The following is a 23,533-nucleotide window of genomic DNA, read 5'->3' on the forward strand; positions in this document are numbered from 1 at the left end:
AATGTCAGTCAATGAAGTTTTCAAAGTCTCGGAGGAAGAACATGATAATACAGGTTTTTTCTTTTTTTGCTCTGGGCTCTGACTTGCTGAGGTGAAACCTAAGATAACAAGAAATAAGAAATATAGAAAGAAGTTTTCTATGGTAAAGGAATATTCATATGAGTATTATAAAATATATATGTGATAGTCTTTTCACCATATCATCTATGACTTATATTAAGATACTCTGCCTTTTTTTTGTCAGGTCCTACAGTATTTTATCTTTTCTATCAATTTATTCTTTTTTGTTTCTATGCAGGAGATACCATAAATTCTCCCTTTGATTGTGCATTGATGTAAAATTGAACAGCCCTTGTTATGTGCGTGCTGCTGTCCCCTGGCAAACATTGGCAGATGTTTGGATACTTATTACTCTCACTTCATGGTCTGAGAAATGTGATCTCTTTTTATTATAAAGAAATATTTTGTTGCTTATCTGATCCCAACCCCATTATGATTTCTGGACAGATTTTAATTGATTTTCATTAGTTTTGGAACATTTCTTAAGATCTTTCAGTTCAAAAGCAGCTTGTGGCAGTGTAGAAAAAAAGATCATCATAGGGACCTTGGCAGCTTTCTCCCTGGATTTCCTCAGAGTCTCTCTCCTTTCCTAGAGTCAAGTCACAGCCTCCTTTGCTGCTCCTGCCATCCAGAAGTGCTTTCCTATAGCTCTCTGCCTCATTGATTCTCCATCTGTTTTACCCTGAGCATCTTTCTGGTGACCTATGTTCGCATCTGGTGTAAATATGCTCCTATTCAGAGTGTTTTTACTCTGTCACTTCCCATTTCAGGGGATGATTTATTGTAACAGGGGCTGTGTGCTCTGTGCTGGAGAGAGGGAGGAAATCCAGACCTGGCCTCGAGGATTTCTTAGGTCTTGCTTGGCTGGGATTGGGAAGCACAAGGCAATGTGGTGCCAGGAGCTGTGACTGATAAATCTGTCCCTCCAAATTATGGGGTAAATGAAGGGGCTGGGGATCAGACAGGCAGAGAGGGCAGCTGTGTTAGACACATTTCCTGAAAGTTGTGAAGGACCCGAGCCAAACCTCATGGATGTCACTCAGAACCCTGCCAGCCAGTCTGAAAGACATTTGAAAACAAAAGCTGGAGGTTTGACTGGCTTTGCTGAGCTAGAGGACAGTGCCTTCCTTACAATCCACTTCTCCTCTCCTTCTGCAGTTAGAAAAACAATATAACTCATATAGATGGAGCACCACATTACTATCTAATAGCCATTTGTATTCTAAGGCTCTACAGATTTTTCTCTTACTTCAACACTAAATTAACAGGGGGAAGAATTACAAAAGAATTGCTGTTGGAAAAGGAATTTGAATACAGACCAGGTGGCTAATTTTCTCCCATTAGTTAGTATGTTTAACAAGGGAGGGTGAAGTCTGCATTAAAGTCTCTGGAAGAACATCTCTATTGCAATTTAGCATTGCTGCACAGATTTGAATTTTTGCCTGCTTTCCTTTGTGCTGGAGCTCTTTCCCCCCCAAAACACTGGGCAAAGAAAATAGCATATGGACGAGAAGTGGCATATCTGAACAACTCTGTGTGTCTGTTACATGAATTGGTACAGAAGAAGAGGATGTATCATCATGCTTTGATAACAAGCAAATCAGGAGCAATTACTTTTTTCTTTCAGAGAAAAGAGGATCGCTTACAGTACTTCAAAATAAGATTTATTTTTTTCCCCCTGGAGAATAATATTCGTTCTCTGTGTAAGCTGAGACACTGTCATCTCTTTCAGTCTCACTGAGTGTGAGCCATGCGTGGTGTCTGAATGCATCTCTGCACTTAGGAAATAGATTGGATAGGCTGTGGTGATGTCACTTCTTAAATATCACTGACTCCTGATCCAGTTGGATCTGCTTTTGATCTTTATAACACATCCTCTATGCTGAAGGAGAAAATGAGTGGAACAGATTGTTTTCCATAAGGTTTTGGCAACTAGAAAACATTTGTGAAGTGATAATGTAGTGACTGCTCATGCCTGAGTATGGAGAATGAAATTCTATAAGGAAAGCACTTTATTTCCTAGCAGAAGCTCATGGCAAACAGATGTAGCTTATCCACCACAAATCACAGGTGGGGAGAGAAATATGTTGCTGTTGGACAATAAACAGCATGTTCAAATAATGTAGATTAATATTAAGAACCAAAGACAAGTGCAAATATTACTCTGTTAAAACTATCCTTTTTTTCCATCCCTGCCTTTTTATTTGCATTTAGTTGCTATTTCCCAATGGGATTAAAAAGTTCAACAGCTTCATGGTGAGGTTTATTTCTTTCATACTTGAAGATGCTGCATGGAAAAAGCCTATTCTGCTGATTATAAACACTGGTACATAATTAATGAAATCAAACCAGTTTATTTGTTAGCCAGTGGTGCAAGATGTGACAGGAAAAGCTGAGGCCTGGTTTTTTAATTGCATTTTGTGTGTATTTTCTTTTACTCTTAGCTTTGTTGCATGGCAGTGGGCAGGAAATATGCTGGAAATAAAAATAAAATAAGTAGAAGTGTCTGAAATATTATAAGAGCAAGATCTGAAAGAGGAGATTTAATTTTTTTTTTATTTTAGAAACTACTACATAATTCTAGTACAAAGAATTGTGATAACAGTCTACACCTTCTGTATTGGAGCTGTTTTGAAGCCGGAGTTGATCCCCACTGTTTTCTCTACCCATTTTCTCTTGTCCTTTGGCCAATGGAACATATGAATGGAGGGCAGAAACCAGAATCTGCGCAACAAACAGTTATCCTTCACAGCCTAGTAAATACAACTTTTGCCATGGTTAATTTAATGGACTTTTTATTGACCTGACAGGACTTAGGTCTGAACTGATTTTGGAATGGCTGGAGTGGCTTCTGAGGCTGAAGTTAAGGCTGTCTCTCTCCAGGTGTTTCTCAGCCAGCTGCAGTGTCCAGACTGCCCTGGCTGCTCTGGTCCTTGCCCTGCCCTGGTGTCCCCTGCAGGGCTGTCCCTGCCTGGCTCCAGACAGGGGAGGTGCAGCTCTCCTGTGACACTGCAGTTTGAGCTTTGAGTCCTGGAAGCACAAACACGACCATTTCTACAATTCCTTCAAGCCTTTATTCAGTGTACCAGCCTGTTTTTCATCTCTTAAGTTGTTCCAGAGCTATTGAAGGGCTGTTTAAGTTTGCCACCTTGCTCAGTACATTTGCCCTCTCTCTGCTGCTGTAATGGCAGAGCCACAGAGGGATAACATTACACTGGCTCCTACTGTGCCTATCAGAATTACAGGAATCAACAAAGCAGCTGTAAACCCTGCGCTGGGAGCAAGCTAACGATGGAAAAAGTGCTCATAATACCTGTCTTTTGGTGTCAGCTGTTGTCTGCAAGGCACAATAGAACATCTGGAAGCGAGAGCCCTCCTATTCAGGTAGCTGAAATTGCATTAGCTGCTCTGGCATAAAGGACAGGATTAGAATGACAGACCTCCCCACTGAAATATTTGCTTTTGAATAAACTTGTCAAATGCAACAAGGGGTGTCATGGCAAAACTTTCCTGCTTCTGCTGTGAGAAGAGCTTCTGTTTCTGTGATGACAAGAGGTCTGTGTTTAATTGAGCTGCATTTTGCTGCTGTCTGCTGTAGGCAGATACAATGAAAGGGGACAAAGGCCAAGTTCAATTCATTGCTATCAAGCTTCCTTTCTTCTAGGAGCAGGTAACAGCAAAACAATTATTGCAGGCTTAAAGCAGGCGTGTTGTGGCAAGAACGGGGAGAGCAAGAAACTGCTGCAGAAGCTTTGCGTTAATTTATGCTCAAGAGAGATTCACCATTCTTTATATCACAACAGGGGGCCCAAATATAATGGGGAATACAAACTAAGGAAGATAATGGAGAGGGAAAGCATCTTTCAATGCTTTTAGAGTTCATGAGTTATTCCTGTTTGCCAGAACCCACTTTGGTGAGCATTCACTCAGCATAATGAAAGCGTAGCTTACCATGTGGCTTTGTAGAATCTGGGTCAAGTAAATTTGAGATGCTGTTATAGCTTTATTCATCTTTAAACTATAGATCAAATAGTTCTAATAAAAAAGTTTAAAAGGGTAGATTTCAGTAGTGTCCATCACAAAACTCTTGTGTCATTCAGGACATTAAAACTAGACAAAGACCACAGGTCTGGCTTGTAACACTTTAGGAAGTTATATAGGCAGCTGTTGATCATATATATATACTTCAAAATGTGGTCCTGACTTAGAAATGCTTGTCTTTGGTCTTTAAGATTACTGTTTCTCCCTCAATATTTATTCCTCTGTTTGTTTCAAATTACTCTGTAAGAAAAAACAATACCAGTTTCACACCTCGTTTGGGGGCTGGAAAAGCATCTCCATAGCTGGAGATGAAGATGCACAGTGGCTTTGTCTGCCTCACTCAGGGAGTTTGGGCACTAAACAAATCTATTGCACTTATGCATCTTTCTTTGTGCTAAAGTTTGATCCTCCTTCCTCATAGGGTTGTCCAGCCCGTCCTTGGCCACCTCAGTAATGTTATGTCTTGTTTGTGCCACCTTGGTCTATCTATAGAACACTGTGCTGAACTAACTCAGGGGTTATTTGCCACTACAATGATGACAAACATTGACAAAATTAATTAGAAACTCCTTTTTCAATGAGCCAGTGATGTGGAGCCACACAGGCAACAAATCCTTTCTGATTTCTTCTATAGAATTTTGCCTTTTCTCCTCCATTTAGAAATCAGAAGTGGGGGTGTATTTTAGATTGTGTCACCTCTAGTTGAGACTCTTCAGTTTTGAAAGATTAAACAAGAAGTCTGTCTTTGGTGCCAGTTTAAAAATGATTTGTGGTGAGGCTTGGTGGCCTCAAGGTGCCTCATCCACAGACCCTGTTTGGCTGCAGGGCAGGAATTGGTCCAGGAACACATCCAGAGGGGCCACTCAGGTGGAGATCCTGTCACACACAACGAGAGACACAAAACTCCTGGCTTCCAGGACATTCCACAGCAGCTGAAGAATAATGTTCAGCTAACATGAATTCATTCATGTAATTTGGCTCTTAAACAAAAAATGAAGCAAAATGATTTGGGAATCTTAACTGCTCATTTTCTTCAAAAATGGTAAAACAAAGTGATTCAACACTTACAGGATGGTTTTTTTCCCACACACTTCTAAATTTAAAAAATGTTTTGTTGGTTTTTGTGGTTCCAGAGTTACTTCCATGAAACAGATATTGCCCAGGAGAGGGGGGAAAAACCACATTTCAATTCTTAGGATATTGTTTTAAGTTATGCTCAACAGATGACAACAAATATGATTAATATTAACAGAATGGAAAAGTTTTGTTTAATTTATGCTTTGTGAAGTCCTATTTTTCTTCATGCTTGGATCCCGGGGTAAAAAAACAGTTTAATGTGATTTCTGTTCCTCTATTTACTGTTTGCTCATCTCAGATGGTCTTCTGGTCTCCCACTGCAGTGCTCTGATAGTGACCTCCCTCAAAGACACGGACTTTGTTCCCTGAGCTTTCATAGGCAGAAAGGTGCAGATCAATTATTCAGTAGAAATCTTCTCCCTGACAAAACTTCCCCTTGATATCTCAACTGAGCACAGCCCTGCTCACACACTGATTTCTTGAATCCTTTCAGCTTAGAACTCACTGTCTATTAATGAGTTAACCAAGCTAATAATTTCTAGCTCTTACTGTGTTTAGTGTGCTTCAGCAGGAGTTATATTCTTGTGGAGGTGAAGGTTATAAAGGGTGCTGGTCTGGTCTGGCAGCTGCAGTGCAATTTCCAGGGGAAACTGGAATTAAATGGAATATATGATTGTGTGTGCAAGGGGATGAAAAATTCCCTGAAAATTCTGCCTGTGAGCACACAGACCGCCTGCATCTTTAGGGCTGGCACCTGGACACTCCTAGGAGTGAGGTGGATGCTCCTGTCTGTCATGGCTGTGGAGGGAATTCAGGGACACCAGCCCCTTCCAGCACTCCCATAATCCTGGCAGCCTCTGGGATGGAGGATAAGGAAGCAGAAATGAAAGGATTCTAGGACAGAGGGGTAGCTAATGACAAAAAGAAAATTGCTAAGTGAAAAGGCATGGAGATTAAATAAAAATGAATGTGATGGGATTCTGGCTCTGTCACACATGAGACTTTCCTTAGGGGTTAGGATGGATTTTGCCCTTGCTGCTTGATGGAATTCTCCATCCTCTAAGCTGGCTAGAGCAAGCTATGAAAAAAGAGCAATTATTTCTTCTTCCATGCCTGCTTTTAACAGTTCTTGGTAAGCATGGAAACAATATGAACTATGTTAGTGAAACAAATTGGATGCCAAGAAACACTGGAGCCCTTACATAGGATAGAAAAGCACAGTCTGAGAAGTGTGTGAGCTGGTGGGGGCTGAATGCAGAACTACAGAACACTTTCTGTGGGAACTCCTGTGAGCTTTCAGAGCAAACAGGGCAATTTTTCCAGGTCCTCCCCCTCATTTCTCCTTCAGGTCATCTCTGTTGTGGTTCTTCCCCCTTGGGCTAATTGATTTTCACTGAGTTTTTCCCCTAGTTTTTTATCAGTTGATTAGAAAAAACCAGAGCCAACCTACAAGTGCCTTCTTATCTCACTACACGAGAATAAATTATAGCAGCAAACTCTCACTTTTCAGGAACTTTTCTGCCAGTGGATACCTATTACCCCATCCATTGTGTCTACTTTTCTGGATCTGACTCTTTTTTTAAAATGGAGAGTAAAAAATGAGTGGTTTCCCAGACATCTGATCAAAAAATTTCCCATTCTCCATCTGCTCCATATAATATTTGCTCCTTTTGCTACTTGGTATTTATTTCTGTGGCCAATGGATGCAATAAGGGATTGTAATTTAACTGTTGGCAGAGGTTAAGATGATCTTCTCATTTGCACTTTGGCTTTGCTTTTCAAAATTTCCTTTGTCTCTTACAATGCAGATCTCTACTTTGAATTAGAATTGTAAAATTATCTCCTGTGTGGATTTGAAAGCCACTGTCACAGCATAAACATCTTTCAAGGGCTTTATTCTTCAGTCTTGTGTATTAAACCTGATTTCTTTGTTAGTTGCTAATAAAGCCTTTGCTGTTGTTAAGGCACTAATGAGTGCAAAAGGGAAAAGACAACATTGTGGGATGTGTGAACTTAGAGAATGGGTTTTAATTGATGGGTTGCAGTTCACCATTTAGAAAATGTGAGCCTTCTGGAAGCCACGGGTGGTGTGCTTTGTTCTCTTGTTGCTTCTTCAGTAATAAACAACTTTCTACCAGTCCTGGAAATCACAGAACTGAAAGCTTGTTATAATTTTCCATGGTGCTGAAAAGGACACAACACTTGTATGTTTGCCCTAAATATATACCTATAAATACACCTACTTAGCCTAATTAAAAAAGAAAATAATTTGGAGTTTCAGCTTTTTAATTCTTACATTTTGTAGATATTTCTTCCTTCTGCCCTCTACAGAAAGTGTCTCTTTATTTAAATTTTATTAGTTTACTGAAGCAAATCACAGAGCCTCCCTGCTTTGTGTGTTAATTGCATTATTTTAATTTACAGATGGGGGAACATGGGGAGGTTAAATGGTTTTCCTGTGGTGTGGCCTGAGTTTGTCTCTTGGCATGGATTAGAATTGAGGAAGGGAAATCCTGGTCACAGTGACTGGGAGCATTGGGAATAACCAACAGGTCCAGGAGTGAAACCTGGAGCCTGATTATGCTTTCTGCACTGAAATGGCATTACAAATGAGTGAAATATAGGTGAAAACATTTATACATTAAAATGAAGCTCCAAATGACCCAATTTGCTCTGCCTTCTGGTTTGATTTTGGCTCAGTTCCTAATCTAGTTTCTCACAAGAGAAACTCCTACTGCAAATAGCTTCTTCTTGATAATAGAATATTACTTTACTGATTAATATTTGTTGGACACTTAGTCTAATTACAGTTTCTCACAGCTACTTTAATTACTATAATATGAGGTTTAGCTTAAGCAAAATATTCCAGATGAGTTTAGTGATGCTTTGCAACTTAATTCTGTACATGGGAGCGTGGCAGCTGACTACTGGGAGAGAGGAGAACACACTCCTTCCTGGGCCAGGACACGTGTTTTTAAATGATAAGATGTGTCAGTATTTTTGCTCCTGAATCAAAAGATGTAATGCTGAGGATTTACAGAATCTGGGAACTCTGAAACCTCAGCCTGGGGAATAGCTGTGGTGAACATGATTAACTGGATAAAGGGGAGCTCTGTGTAGTGCAATTGAGGATGTCAGTGTTTACTCACTAATTGAAATTGGAGAGGCTGAATTAAAAGCTTGTGATTAGTAAGGCATGCCAATACCTTTGAGGGCTAGCTCCTATCTTTTCAAACGTGCAGAGGAACATGGGATTGTTTTTCTTGGTGAGAAATTGTCCTATTTCTTCTGTGTCATTTGTGTTGAAAAGCAAAAGGTGAAATATGGAGATAAGACCCTGGAGGAAGTTAGTCAATAAGTTTTTATTTCCAGGATATCCCATTTTCAAGTGGAGGTGTAGTCCACATTGATATTTGTTGAATATCTTGGTGGGAAGTACAAAATTCTTGGACTGGATTTTTGTAGAAATGTGAGCACCTTGGCATAGCATTGATGAAGGAGAGCAGGCATGAAAAAAGTGGAGGACTCACTAAAAAATGTGGCCTGGCACCTGCAGTTCTCAGCTCTCCATTTGTACATCTCCAGCACCATTTGCAAACCTCACATCTCCATTTCCTGTTGTTTTACAGAAAAATACTTAAAAGCAAAGTGTATTCTTTACTATTGATAACAATAAATTATCAATTAAAACCCAAAACCCAACAGATTTTTGTGCATCAGTCCTGTTAAATCTGGGATGATGTCCTCAAAGTCCAACCTGAATTTTGACATACTTAGTATTTACCATAAACTTGCCCCAGAAGTGTTTGAAATTCTGTATATTCACAATAGAGGACTTGAATGCTTGGTTGATAAAACATCTGATAAGACAAATGTTGTGGGAATAAATCATTCTCATTTTTTTCACGGACTCAGACTTCATTAAAACTTTGTTCTCCTCCTTTGAAATGGTTTATATCAGTTTAGGGAAGTAGGAATATATGTAGCTGCTGAAATGCTCCTGCTTCATAGGATGTAGGAAGGCACAGGAATTTGATTATGGAAAAAGGGTCTCTTACAATATTTAAAAAAGAAAAAATTAGGTTTCTGGTTTTGCATAATGCTGATTTATTTTGAAGTGTAATGCTTTATGCTTTCACCCTTGGAAACTGATTCTTATTTAGGAGATGAAAGATTGTGCAAAATATAATATTCTTGTATAATTTAAACTGCCTGATAATGTGCTATAGCCTCCTAGAATTCAGGCCTAAACATTAGGCATTGATTTAAAAAAGGCATTTAAATAATTTAAAATTGTTCAATGCTGAGCATGATCAGCACCCCAATCATTTTCAAATAAATGTACCTATAAAAATTGAAGCAGATGAATAATTTTAAATTGCTTTATACTGTGCAAGCACAGAACCCCAATCACTTTCAGGCTGAAGCACATACAAGAAAAAATGATTGAAGTGCTCCAGTAAATTTAAATTGCTATATACAAGGAAAAGGGCTTGAAATTATTGGATACTCAATTTTTTTCTTTAAATTTCCCTATTTTTAGGTACAACCCAAAGAGTTTAACTTTGTCAAGATGAGCCAAACAATCTGATTTTATAAACTTGCAAAATATTACATTAACCTCTGCTCCATGTAGTGATGATGGGACATTCCACAACTGAATGTCTCATATCCTGCTGTGGGAATTCTCAGTACTATTGTTATTAAAGCAGGATCCAGGGCAGAAATTTACATTTTTCCCAACTTCTCATGTGTTTAATTCTTATTGTTTGTGTCTGCTGCCTGTTGGATGTCACAGCTGATTTGTCTGGTAAATACAGATAATTATAAAACAATTAAAAGTACTGGAAGTGCCATCCACAAGGTTTAGTGGGGAGGCTGCAGTGGCTTCCTGACCACTGGAGTTGATTTAAACAATGGCTTCCAAAAGCAAATGATAGTTTATTGTGGAGGTTCCATGCGGAATTTGTGGGATACAAAATCTGTTCTTGTGCCTCAGGACTGGCAGCTGTTCCTCCACCTGAGGAAAACGTTGTTCTCATGGGTACAGATCATTTTCTATGATTATTGTTTCTACAATAAACAAAAAGAAACCCTAAAAAGCAACCCCTTGACATTTTTGCCAATTAACATCCAACATTTCCCAGAAACACCATTCCTTGATAGCTGAAAAAAAGTTCTTCTGTAGAGAAATAAGAAATAAGTATTTCACAGGGTGTTACTGAGGCTTTCTGCAATACTCCTGAGATCTCATTCTCAGCGTGTCAGGGTTTTCTTTGACTACCTAATACATGTGAGGTCAATAGTTGTATCTTTTGCATAGAAGATTTCATTCAGCTTTTAAATTGCAAGCAATTATAAGAGAGAGGGTTATAGACCAGGGTCTTGGTTTCACATTATTTATGTTCTAATTAACTTACCAGACTGAATTTCCCCCCCCCCCACTTTGCCTACTAAGTGTTGATCTTTAATAGTTATCTGTTCCTAGCATTAATGGGTTTTATTTCTTTGGAAAGGTCATTCTTGATGTAATGCCACTGTTAACACGAGGGAGCCTGTAAGTTTTAGACATTTTGCTTGATTGTGATGAGCTCAAAGATACTGAACTACTTGCTATCTTTCCCCTGGGGATTGTTTTCACTCAGAAGAGTTAGTACAAGTTCTTTTTCATTTTTTGACTGTGTTCTTGCAATGCATTAAAAGCATTCTCCAATGAGCAGCTGACATAGCCAAAAATACATTGTGACATTGTGTGTTTTTTTTTTTTTAATCCTTTTATATTTATTTCAAGATGACTCCATGAGCTTGAGAATTACTACTCGTTGTACGTAAATACATAAGGTCTGGACTTATAAAATGAGAAGTAATGCAAGAACTTTGGTCAAAATGAAGTAAATCCATGTATGGTTAATACTGTACTGCTACTAGGGTACAGTTACTGCTCTTCAGGAAAAGAAAGTAAAATCACTTAAAAACCAGCACTGAAGAAGACTTTACTCAGCTTACATGATTTTTGTGCAAATTAGAAACAGATGAGAAGATAGAGAATGTCTTGACCCACTAAAAAAGATTAAGGTGATTTACAGCCCTGTCCTTACTAAGAGTTCACCTCTGAGCTTGGTTTTTAAATAGAAACCCATAGGAAGCCAATCTGTTTATTTTAATACTATCATACTATTATTGCTCTGTATTATTTGCTGTAAAGAAAAAGCAACCATGTGATATGCAGATACCTTAATGAAAAAGTTTTCTATAGCTTGTTTTACAGACTGGATGGTCCTCTTCATGTGGATGTCGAATAAAATCTTGTCAAAACTGGCAGAGATGTTTGTGTTGGGCTCCTTGCAGAAATTTCTCAGTTTTTATTAAGAGTCTTTGGATGTTAGACTTGTTTTTTCTCCAATAACCTTGCTGGAATCAAGGGATTCTACTTGAAAGTATTAATTTTTAAAAAATCTTTCGTTTGTGAGTGTTCAGGAGAAGGTCAGTAAATGTTCAGCAATTCTTTTTTTGAAGTTGAAAACCAGATATTTTCACTTGTCCTTATACTTTTATGAGTTCTGGGGGGTTGTTTCTGTTTTTGTAATGTTTGAAGGTGATAGAAGTGTGTTTGTGTTTAATCCTTAAATCCATGTTATACTTTCAAAGATTGTTTTCAGCAAGCTCATTTTCAGTTTTAGCTTAGCAGTGCAAAAGACAGATGTTCAGTGTTACACCGAGTTCAGTTTGTGCTGCAGTAATAATTGCTTTAGACTCTAACTTTGTGGAATATGAGGAAAATAATAGGTGGAAGGTTTGTTTTTCTTTTTGATAACTATCACACTGCTGGGAAATTAAACATGCATCATGTTCCTTAGAGTTTCCAGCCATCCTATCCAAAACCCACTATCTGCTCTAAGAAATATTATTTTAATTTTTTCTTTAACAGCTTTTGCCACATCAGTGTTTTCCTATGTGGAATAATGACTTTGTCCCATGCAACTTCATGTGAAGGGTTTTAAATAAGTTTAAACAATTTTTAATTTATTTCCCTTTTAGTAAACCAGAGATCCATATTTTCATTCATCTAAATGCTTCATGAAGTCATTACTGCAGGAAAAGAGGATCAACCTGTTTATTCCATTAGTCAATAAATAACTAAAATGTTTGGTGTGAGCAGATCTTCACAAAGGTTATTGTTGTAAGGCAGTTCAGGTTTCAGCAATTCCCCACCTTGCAGCACAACCAGTCCAGAACTGACTTTCAATGTTTTTTCTTTATGCCCCTTTCACTGGTACAGGAATGGCTCATTTGCATTACTCGGTACCCTGTAAAATGAATTTATTATGCAGCTTCTCTAAATAGGCTAACCAGTTGTAATCTCATTCCAGTGGTGTATGGGTTTCAACAAAACATGATTACTTCCTTCATAATGCCTAAAAATAAACAAAAAATAACCTTGGAGCCCAACCTGTCCTTTTGCTCGAGTCTAGTGTGTTAAATGGTGCTATTAATCATGATGGGTAGTTATTTACTTGTTAAATACTTGAGTAATTTAAAATATTACCTATTTTGTGCACAAGTAACTGCTCTTGATCTGTTATTAATCATCAAAATACTTAATGAAGCGGGATGAGGGCCATTCCCAGGATTAAAAAATCTGAACAATGATCAGATACATCTGCATGGCTGGAAGTGGGAGTTCATCCTGCATTCTGATTTGCACTTGTGGGTACAGATAATTCTGAGCTGGGAGCTCTGTTGGATCTGTGGGCAGATCCTGAACCTCAGCTAGGAATCTGTATGGAGAGGGAAGGGGCTGGAAGATCTCTGCTGGCCATGGGCAGAGCTGGTCCCCATGTGGTCAGAAAGGGCATGGATTTAACAATGCATGAGGGTTTGCATCTGTGTTTATATTCATAAAGATTAATCCTGGCTCTGTTTGCAGAAGCTGCTTAACATTGTTGAAGGTAAATGGTGGTCACTCCTCCACTGATGTCAAATTTCACAGCTCTTTGTGTGCTGGTTAATTTTAGAATGACTGTGAGCCACCAGCATGACAAGACCTCAAAAGGAATTTTAGGAAGCATTAGGCAACATGTTTTGGGCTTAAGGAAATATCCAGACTGTGGAGAAGATTTATCTGGAATTCTTTACGTATTTTGCCCAGGTGGAGCTTAAGGAGGCACAAAGAAATGTTACTGAGATGGTCACAGGGATGTATCCAGATAGAAGGAGATGGAAGGAGTTTGGTTTGTCTAGCTCAATCAATGGAAGATTTAGAGGGGACAAAGGTTAATTTAGTTATGAGACAAGACTTGTGCAGGAATAAATGGCTATAAATTGACTGTGAACAAATTTACTCTGGGAGATATGAAATGACCATCAGAATAAGGGTCAGGAATTGTGAAATGTAGGAATTATTTCTGATTGGGATCAAGTGGTCTGGCCAGCAGATCACTGTGCCTGCTTGTGACACCAGAGGGGGTTCCTGTGTGAGGGTTTCACAGAATCACGGGATTGTTGGGGTAGGAAGGGACTTCTGGAGATCATCCAGATCAGCCTTCCTGCCAAGATGGGTTACCTGGTTCAGGTGACACAGGAATGTGTCCAGATGGGTTTGGAATATCGATAGGATTTCCCTGGACTTCCCAAGTTTTTCCTGGATTCTGAAGTCAAGGGAAATCTAAGCTAGCTCTAGTTCTGAAGTATGGAAAATATGTTAGTAAAAATAATTTAAAAATCTTATTTTAGGGTGCAGTTTCATGGCAGCTGCCCCAGATTGGGGTGCAGACTGTGGGTGTCTCACACCAGGCCCTGTTTTTCCAGCCACATCATCCTGTGGACACGAGATTCACAGAACTTTGTGGTGACTGGGCTCAGGGAGCAGGTGGGATGGGAGAGCAGGAAAAGTGACTGGGGAGAGAGGATTGGCCCAACTCTGCCTTGAAATGAGGATGCTGTCCAGGTGCTCCTGTACTTTGCAGGCACTGCCCATATTATCCTTCTTCACCCTGCACAGTTTGGGCTCCCTGGTCGCTTTGATCTCTGAACAGCCCCTGGGAGCAATAATAAATGAATAAATCATTTCTGAAGAAAATGATGGAGCCTCTTGCAGAGCTCCTCAACTTCAGAAGGCAAGTGGCTGTTTGATACTCCCTGTTCTGACACCGCCACTGGCACATCACTCCTTGAACAACTTAATGAGACTCCCAGTGCCAAGAAAGATGCACACCTTTTACTGGATATGCAATAAAATCCTCATAATAAACATAAGTACGTAAGGAAAGTGCCCATAAAAGGGGAGCTCCTGTGGTAGATAGTCTCACAAAAGAGTTTGTCACATTTTGTTTCCAGTTAATGGATGCCTACCGCAGTCACACAGCTTCAGTGACAGGAGAACTGAATTCATTTAAGCCAATAAAGTCATTCTAATTTGCATTTTCATAGCCCACTCTTCAGTACTCCGAGTGTGACTTTCCCTTTTAGGACAGAGCTGTGCAGTAAATGGATAGGTAGGCCCTTTAAGAGGATATTTATCATCCTTGAAGAATCTTAGTGCCAAATCTTAATAGCATTTCTTACAAAAATGACTGGAGCTCTCCATCAGATATAGAGGTAGAGCTGTAGAGATAGGGAACAGTCTTCTTTTTTTTTAACTTCTTTCCTGATAGAAGAGCTGTTAAAGCCTGAAACAGTGAAAACTTCCTCCCAAAATGAAAATATTGCATTAATAAATGCCCCAAATAATAATATTCTAGAAATCAAATTAATTTGAAAGAACTGCATTTAATTAATTCAGTCACATTCAGAGAGAAATAATTCAACATACCTTTCTGTAAAGTTAAAATGCCTTTGTTAATTATGCCAATCAGAGGATAATTTATTCAGGTGTTTTTTTTTTTTTTTGTTCTAGTTGATATTAAAAAACACAGAAGACACAGAGAACTTCATGTCCAGTCTGTGTGTGTGATTTGATGAAATAATTGCCTTAGGACCTGCTGACACTCTAATTGGAGTCTGTGTAATGCAGAATCAAAACCTTACTTAGAGCTACACTCTTTATTTTAAGTATCCCTCTGTTAATTTCATTTGAATAACTCCCTCATTTAAATCTGAGAGAAGAATTCAAATTTCATCATTTCATCATCTCCCCATGACTGTGTGCTGTTTATCACTTGTTTCCTTCTCTGATGGCCTCCTCATTTTCCATTTTTGTGGGTCTGGTGCTGCAGCACCTGAACATGGAAAAGGTTTTAAGATTCAAAAATCTCAATCTGCATGATAAAAATATTTTGTCATGAGCAATTTAATTCGGTGTTGGCAGTTCTCATTATTCTGATTACTTTTTTCTCTTCATTCTCAGCTCTAAGGAATACCATGTTTCTTATGAAAATCTGAAGTTTTCATATGCAAAAAGCAAATTTCTCTTTCTCATATTTCCACAGAAAAGCTCAGAAGCATAAATTTTCAATACCCACTTCCAAGTAAATGAGTCAAATAAAAAAGAAGCCCCCAAGCCATGCTTCAAAACATAAAAAAACCCCCAATCCTACCAGAAATGCCAAACAAAACAACCAGAACTAAAAACTCATTTCTCAGGAAGTGAAAATTCACAATGTTTGAACTCTTGAAGTTATTGCTCTTAGTAAAAATGAGCATTATTTGAATTTTAGCTCCTCCTCCTTGTGCTCTATGTTGATTTGTTTTTATTTCAGATTACTCTCCTGAAGTCAAAGGTAGAATGTGGTCCTACAGAATATTTTCCTCTGGAGAGAGATTTGTTTACCTTTACTGCGTGCAGGATTCCTGTCTGGGCAGATGGCTTTCACAGGTGTCTGCACCATTTACGTTTCTACTTAAGTAAAGCCTTACACAAGGATGAATTTCACACCATAAGAATTTGTGTGAAATGCAATTAATATTCTGCAGCTTGTGTTTGTGTGCTAGGTGATCTCCTCAAGGTAGGGCTAATGAAGATATGAGGGTGTGCACAGCAAAAGGTGAGAAAATTCATTTGCAGAGCGAGCCTGTGGCCAAACTGAAACTGTGCAAGTTGAAAAGAACACAAAGAACCTGAAATTCTTTAGAAAGACCTTTCTGAGATGACTTTCAGTCACCAGAAGAGGAGGTAGAAGGACCCTGCTATTCTGAGGCGCTGTGATACCCAAAGGTGCCTTAGCATCAGGGAGTTTATTCATTTCCTCTGCAGTACAGTATTAAATTGCTCTCTTTTTTTGCTGTCCAGCCATATTCTGTGTATTAGCAGCTTCCAGTGCAAATGTAGAGGTCAGTAAAGGTCACCAGCATGTGCGTGCTGGTTTATTAACTAAAAAAAAAATGGTGTTTCTTAGGCTTGATATCTCACCAGGAGTACAGTTCCAGCACAGGGGCCCAACTAGCACAGGAGTTATCTGAACTATGACATTTCCTTACACCAACTGGCAATAAATTCTGAAAGGAAAATTGTCATAATATTAAAACTGAGTCTGGGCTCTGTGCATTTCTGAAAAGCGTGAGGTTATGAGGAACTTTGATTTTGCTTGTTGATGAACATAGGATTGGTAGGTCTGAGTAGTCACAACTCTGCTTTGCTTTTCAGACTTCTACCCTTTTAGATTTTCATGAGCAAATTGTTTGCTGCATAACTGTCATTTTTGTTCAAGAATTTTGTCTTTTTCCTTGGGAGCAGGTGAAGGATCCTTTTGTACTACTTGCGCAGCACTTGACTAGCTGGGTGAACAATATTTGTTTATTCGGAGTTCTACATATGATATTTAAATATTATTTACAGTCTATTTAGCTGAAGTCTTCATATAGGCAGCTATCAGTCCATAGAACCTTTTATTATATCCAAAAATATGAAATCTACATGGTGTTTAAATTCAGAATATATTCTGCTTTGAACAAGCCTCTTTGCCTTACACATACATCTGCCTGACTTAATTTTTCAAGATATTTTTAAAGACTGCTGTCTCCAATGTGAAGAACCTTTACAGAAATTATTTTAATGAGCTAGATATTTAGTTCAACAGAAGTTTCTTCATAGAAAAATAAATTAAAAGAATAATTTTCTTTTTTAAATACAATTAATTAAAAACTGTCCGTGTGATGACAGATTTAACATTTTGTCTGACATGTAGAGAAGAAGAAAGAGCCTGGAATTGCACAAGTGGAATAAAATGTTCCATTTCACAGCAAGGCCAAGCTTTAGTCTTGTAATTATTTCAAAGGGAGTAAAGGTCATTTTCTATTTGCTGCATCTCTATTATGTGAGCCTTCTGTACCAGGCTTACAGAAGTTAACTCATGACCCATTTAGATTGCCCAGATTTCAAAGTCAACTTAGACTGTCACAAATCTGATAAAGTTGACATATTCCCATCTCTAAGTACTGCTACAGATGATGTCCAAAGAGGCTTTTTATTTATAGCTCTGTAAGACAAGAGTTCCAGCTTTAAGGCTGGAGTAGCTGGGAGATCAGAACATGATTTGCCTCTCACTTGCTGTGTTAATCCTTTAGGAGAAGAGCTGTTTGTAGATAAATTTCAGGATATATGGCTTGGACTGTTTTTCTGGTGAGGACTCATTATATAACTTTGCTTGCATCTTGAGATGGGAAGAGGTTTTCTCCTGCTGTGATTGCATTTTAATGCATATTCATCCAGGAACACTGAGTCAGAAAGACAGGTACTTTAAACCTGCACCTGTGCACACAGAAAATGAGTGCAGAAGATGCATGTGTGCCTTTCTTCCTGTGCATATGCCCATTGAAATGCATATAAGGCAGGTTTTTTAACAATCAGTAATCAAGCTTTATGCACAATTTTCAGGGCAGGCTCTGAATACCTCAGTGCACATTTGCAGATATCTCCTGCTGGAAGACTTGAAGGGGATACATCCAATTCTCAGCCCCAAAATCTCCAATAAAATCAATATATCAATGTCATTAAGAGAATGAGGGATTGGAAGATGTGGTTTTAAACCTTTTTAAGAAAGGCAGGAATAGTGTGATGATACTGAAATTATTACAAGTCAAGTGTGTTGCACTTTTCTTGGTGTGTTACTTTAAATCTTTCTCTTCTTTCTTGGTTAATCCTTCCAAGGGACCATTGTGCAGCAGGACAGGATGGAAAGCAAAGGTGTCCATCTGTTGTGTTTGCCTTCCACCAGATTAATTAACATGAAATATTCTGGCTGCTCCTTGCAGTCTGGTGGCACTTCTGGCCAAGCTTTTATAGCAATGGCCTGACATGAAACAAATGATCCAGCAGTTGGTTCCATAAGAACAACTAATGCAGAGCAGGTGCCTTTGGGTTTTGTAAGTGGGATCACACTGGACTTTAAATGAGTGGGAAATGCAAGAAGAGAGAGAGCAGATCATGTATCACTGTGGTTTAGCAAATGGAGTGTGAGTGGTGGGGGGTAGGGAAATGTGCAGCTGTTAAAATATTGCAGGACATCTCTCTAAGATCAGGATCAGCAGGCTGGGATGATAAAGGAGTGGAGGTGGGACTGGGAGATGCTGCTGGTGCTTTGGGAGAAGTGAGAGTGCTGCTGTCACCTGAGCTGGTGAAGGAGAAAAGAACCCTCAGCGTTCACTGGTGTGGCATTAGGGAGAAATTGTCTTCACTTTAACCCTGAAGAACTTTATTTCCAAAACTGTAATTTTGTGTTGAGGATGTCTTCAGTAAATAGATCCATTGTGCAGAGCCACTTGAATTTAGTTGTAAATGCCTTTCAGAACCCCTGTGTTTGTTTTGTTGGTTGCCACACGTGCCCTCTCTCACTGATTGTGCTGGGGCTGCCTGACAAGCAGCAGATTGCCCATAACAATTTTGAGATCAGTGGTCAGTGCACCACCTGAAAGTCAGGCTTTGTAAAACACCTTTAGATGTTCTAAAGCAGAAAGTACTTCTGAAAATGCACTTACGCACATATGGGTTGGAAAATGCAATTTGGCTTTTCCTGCTCTTAACCTTGCCTCCTTTTGCCTCTCTCTTTAGCCTTTTAAACTTTTTAGTAATTTCTTTTTGCTTGCTGCTTCTTTCTTGACCATTCTTACTTCCATGCTCTCATTTAAGAGCTGCCAAGAAAAATAGCCCTTCAGGTTTTTTCTCTATTCAGGGATAAAATGCTTCAGAGTCTGAGATTAGAATTGTACCTATTCCCAAGCAATTTTATTTTGCTTGTAAGCTTCCTCCTTTGATGTTCCTGTGGTGACACAGAGCTTGGGTGACTGTGTTCTGACAGTGACACAGACTGTATTCAACTGGAGCCTCCAGATCCACCTCCACTATGATGCACACTTTTCTTTTTCAGTCCTCCCCTGGTGTAAACAAGCTTTTGATTGTAGGGAGAATGGGCAAACTGTGGCTTGGACAGAAAGAAAAGAAGCAGTTTATACTTGCTAGCAGAGAATTTATTCTAGAAATGAAACTTCTGTATGTGAAACTTTACCCATGAATACAGAATTTCTTCTGCAACTTGGTGATCAACTTTGAGACAGATTTGCAGCTCTTAATTTATCACTTTTCAAATTTATTTGCTTATGCTTAATGTCAGCATATATTTAGGTCCACCTGTATTCAACTAGGCCTAAATAAATGTGATTTTTAGGAGCAATATTACATCCTATGTGTTTATGGACCAGTAACAATCTTTATTGATATTCTGAACTGAAATTCACCTTGAAAGCTACTATTTTGTAATTTCAATGCCAGCCCACATATATAAAAGCAAAAACCTTACATAAACCTTTTTTAGCAAGATTTGAAGGGGAAGTGTGATGTGATGGATATTTTGTTTTATGAGTATGGACCCCAATGTTTTGTTTTATGAGCACTGAGCCTAAACCCGCTATGGTTCCCAGAAGCCAACATGATGGATGAAGGAGTGGATGTTAAAAGTATATTTCTGTTTTTTTGGTTTTTTTTTCCCTCAGGTTCTGCTGCTTGCATGTGCAGAAGATTTAGAATGTGTCCCTGGATTCCAGCAGAAGGTTTTTTATATAGAAAAGCCATTTGAATTCAGAGAGGACCAGCTGATTCTGAACCGTATGTTGTTTTCATATATTACTATTGTGCAAAAATCAGAATTGTTTATGGATTTATTTCATTCCTGCCATTTATCAGAAAGCTTTTTTTTGTTTTGTACCTAAGATTTTGGATATTGCCATGATTCAGTCTGAGTTCCCCTGTATTAATCCTATGTCTCTACAGGCTTGACTATGTTTCATATATTAGAAATGGCAAAACACAATATATAATCATTTAGGGCTATGTGAATATTGTGGAAACCTAGAATCAGCCATTTCTTAAAAATTAAATTTACTCTGAATTTCTTTTATAGTCTTACCTATGAGCCTGAAATCAGGACTTGCACATCAACATGCCTATTAAATTATCTCTGCAACTGAGATTTAGAAGTTAATATTTTGAAAGCACTCATAGGTGATACAAGTCCAAGTCTTGACATGAAATTCAAAGGCTGGAAGAAGTTTGGGATTATCAATGATGGCAAAGTGTCACACAACTGGAATATTCAGTATATTTCCATAGAGCAGGTATCACATTATAAAACCCAATCTGACACTGTACACCCAAAGCATTAAACAGAAGGAGATTTAACAGTTTTTCAGTTCTGGAGTCAGTTCATTCCAATACTTCAGGGTTACAAATTGCTCATTCCATTCTGGGGCTTTGGGATTTCAGCCCTGTCAAACAGAAGTAGCGCCTTATTGATGTCTTTAAAGACTTAAAAAAGGATTTAAGTGCTGCCATTTTCATAGCTTCCAAGCACACCTGCATTTTTGTGTGTGATATTTATTACCAATGATTTCTTTGTTGTGCTTAGCTGCTGGTGCTGAACCAGGAGTTTTTCTGGGTGTCCAGCAATGGGCAATATCCCATGTGCAATATCTGAATCCCACAGTGGGATGCATCCCATAGCTAGGTGGAACCAAGAAATGCAAACCAACATTACTCACCAAATGCACACATTTCCAACTCAGTTCCATCCTGCTACACACTGATGTATTTTCACTTCAGATGAAGGTGTAATCTGTGCTCATTCACTTTAAAATAGCATTGACTTCTCAAAACGAAATGTCAGAATTAGTTGCCAAAGTCTATTGAAATAAATCTCTTAAACTTAAGTCACCCAGCCTTTGGAGATACTAAAATAAACCTCTAGGATAACATTTTTAGTCTCAGCATTTTGATATGTTGCTTAGTCTGAGTTGCTTTTTCACAGGAACTTTAGATCATGAGTAGTAGTACTAGTCAGAGATGTGAGATTGTTGTTCAGCTTGGAAAAGAGGCTTCAAGTTTCTTATTTCTTTATGAAATTTCATTTTCTCCGGAATTCTTATTTTGGACTTGTCAAACACATTATTCTTACATGGCTAGAAGTTGAAATTCTAAGAATATAATAGATTTAATATGCAAGCTGGTTTGAAGACCTATTAAAAGAAGCAATATGATAAACTATATTAATATGGATCAGCTAAATTGAATACAAACAACTTTGTTGAATACTTTTTTGCTTCAGAACTTTGAGGCTGTAGTGTGTCTGGCCAGATCTCCTGCTGATTTGGAGAGGATCACCCCAAGGATGGGTTGGTTCAGCCAAACTGACTGGGCTGCTCTGGGGTGACCCAGCCACTTGCAGTGGCGTAAAATGAACACAAATAATTAAGATGCCATCATTAGTGAGAAGAGGAGGAAAGAGCAGGAAGAGACTCAGAAATGCCTGGGAACAGTCTGTGGAATTAAATTATTTTAATAAGCAGACAGTAAATTGGTCTAATGTGCAGTGTTGGACAGAGGCAGACTGTCGATGCGTGGTCCTGGTTAATTCAATCACCCACAAACAGGGTGTCCTTCATGCAGCACCATTAAACCTCAGCACAGTTCCTTCATTTTAGCTGTCAACAGAATTGATAATTTTAATTGTCTGTTTGAATACACTTTGCATGCTCTTGCATCTTTTTATGCCCATTACCAAGAGCAGTGTAATTTAGCAGTTGCATTGCAATGTGAGGCTTACCAGCGCTGTGTAAATTAATAGAGCAAATATGTAAACCAGGCCTATAGCAGTGATTGTTTTTGTAGTCCTCAATAAGCCAAGCAGCTCCTTAATTCTTTTCTGAAGTGCAATAATACAGTCCTTTTCTTTTTTTTCTTTTTCAATTTAAACAAGAACCTACTGTACGTTTCATTGCTAGCATCTCCCTTGTAATTAAATTTAGGTTGTATCTGGTTCCTCTGTATTTATTACTTCTACCTATGGCAGTGTTAATTATATTTTTTATTTATATACTGATGAGAAGAATGAAGAGTAGACCATATTGAGGGTACAGAATTTTCTCTTATTTCTTGTTGTGATTTGTAGCAATTTTTATTAAAGCCTGCTTATAAGCTGGCCATGACAAGTCCACCTGTGCGTGCATATTGTCCTTCCTATCAGTTTCACTGGTATTCAGTTACTATTAGTTTTTCTGTCATTGTGCTCAGGCTGAACTGGCTTTTCAATTCTTATTTACTTATTTACTCTTGCATCTCATTAAGTAGTAACTCCAGACTTTGACCATTTCTTTGTCCCTGTTTGGTCATTAATTTTTTTTCCCCTCAGACCCCTTCAGATCTCCTTATAACTTGTGTTTTCTATAACCATAAACAAAATAAGACATTGCACTTTTACTTTTGGTCTGCCTAATTTTTTCCTCTGTGTGCAGAACCAGATGTTCCCTTGATGTAGTAGGAAAAAAATCCACGGAGTCGCTTTCTGGAAATAGTAATTATATTCACATAATTATTATTCTAACAGACACTTGTGTCACTGGTTTTTTCCTTCCTTATAGCTTTTTTTTTTTTTTTTTTACTTTACATTTAGGACCATCTTTGCATTACATTTAGGACCATCTTTGCAATCCAATAGTGAAGATCATCAAGATTTCCACATTCTTGATGAAGTGCTAATTGACAGCATTTAATTACAGGTTTTACACCTGTCAGAAGCACTTGTGGCCAGGAAATGCCTGTCCCTGCCAAGGCTGGCAGGTCACTGGCAGTGACAGGGCTCTGTCACGCTGGGCTGAGGGAAAGTTCCTAATCAGACTCAACAAACGTGGGAATGTAATTGTGTTACATTAATCACATTTATACTTAACACACATCGGGCTTGGCTTTTGGGGGTACTTTTAATTGACAATGAATCAAATAGTGCACTTGAATAATGGAGGCAATTAACATAAAGCACAAGGTGATGCATTGTGCATGCTAAACTGGGGAAGGCATTGCCAGTGCTTTAAATGTCAAAACAGAGGAAGATTTGACCCTTACTTGAAAAGCTCTAATTTGGATGTTAATTAATGG

The 23,533-nt window shown here is 38.5% G+C and overlaps 1 protein-coding gene across 2 annotated transcripts in view; it reads left to right on the top strand.

Moving 5' to 3' along the window:
* CDH13 (cadherin 13) overlaps positions 1-23,533 on the top strand; it is a 441,187-nt gene that overhangs the window by 67,667 nt on the left and 349,987 nt on the right. For both annotated transcript variants that reach the window (XM_058813426.1, XM_058813425.1), the window contains exon 2: positions 20,101-20,212. In XM_058813426.1, the coding sequence (XP_058669409.1) occupies positions 20,101-20,212 (112 nt within the window). The remainder of the gene's footprint in view (positions 1-20,100; positions 20,213-23,533) is intronic.

The sequence above is a fragment of the Ammospiza caudacuta genome, chromosome 13 (genome assembly GCF_027887145.1).
Source record: "Ammospiza caudacuta isolate bAmmCau1 chromosome 13, bAmmCau1.pri, whole genome shotgun sequence".
In the NCBI taxonomy this organism is placed as follows: domain Eukaryota; kingdom Metazoa; phylum Chordata; class Aves; order Passeriformes; family Passerellidae; genus Ammospiza; species Ammospiza caudacuta.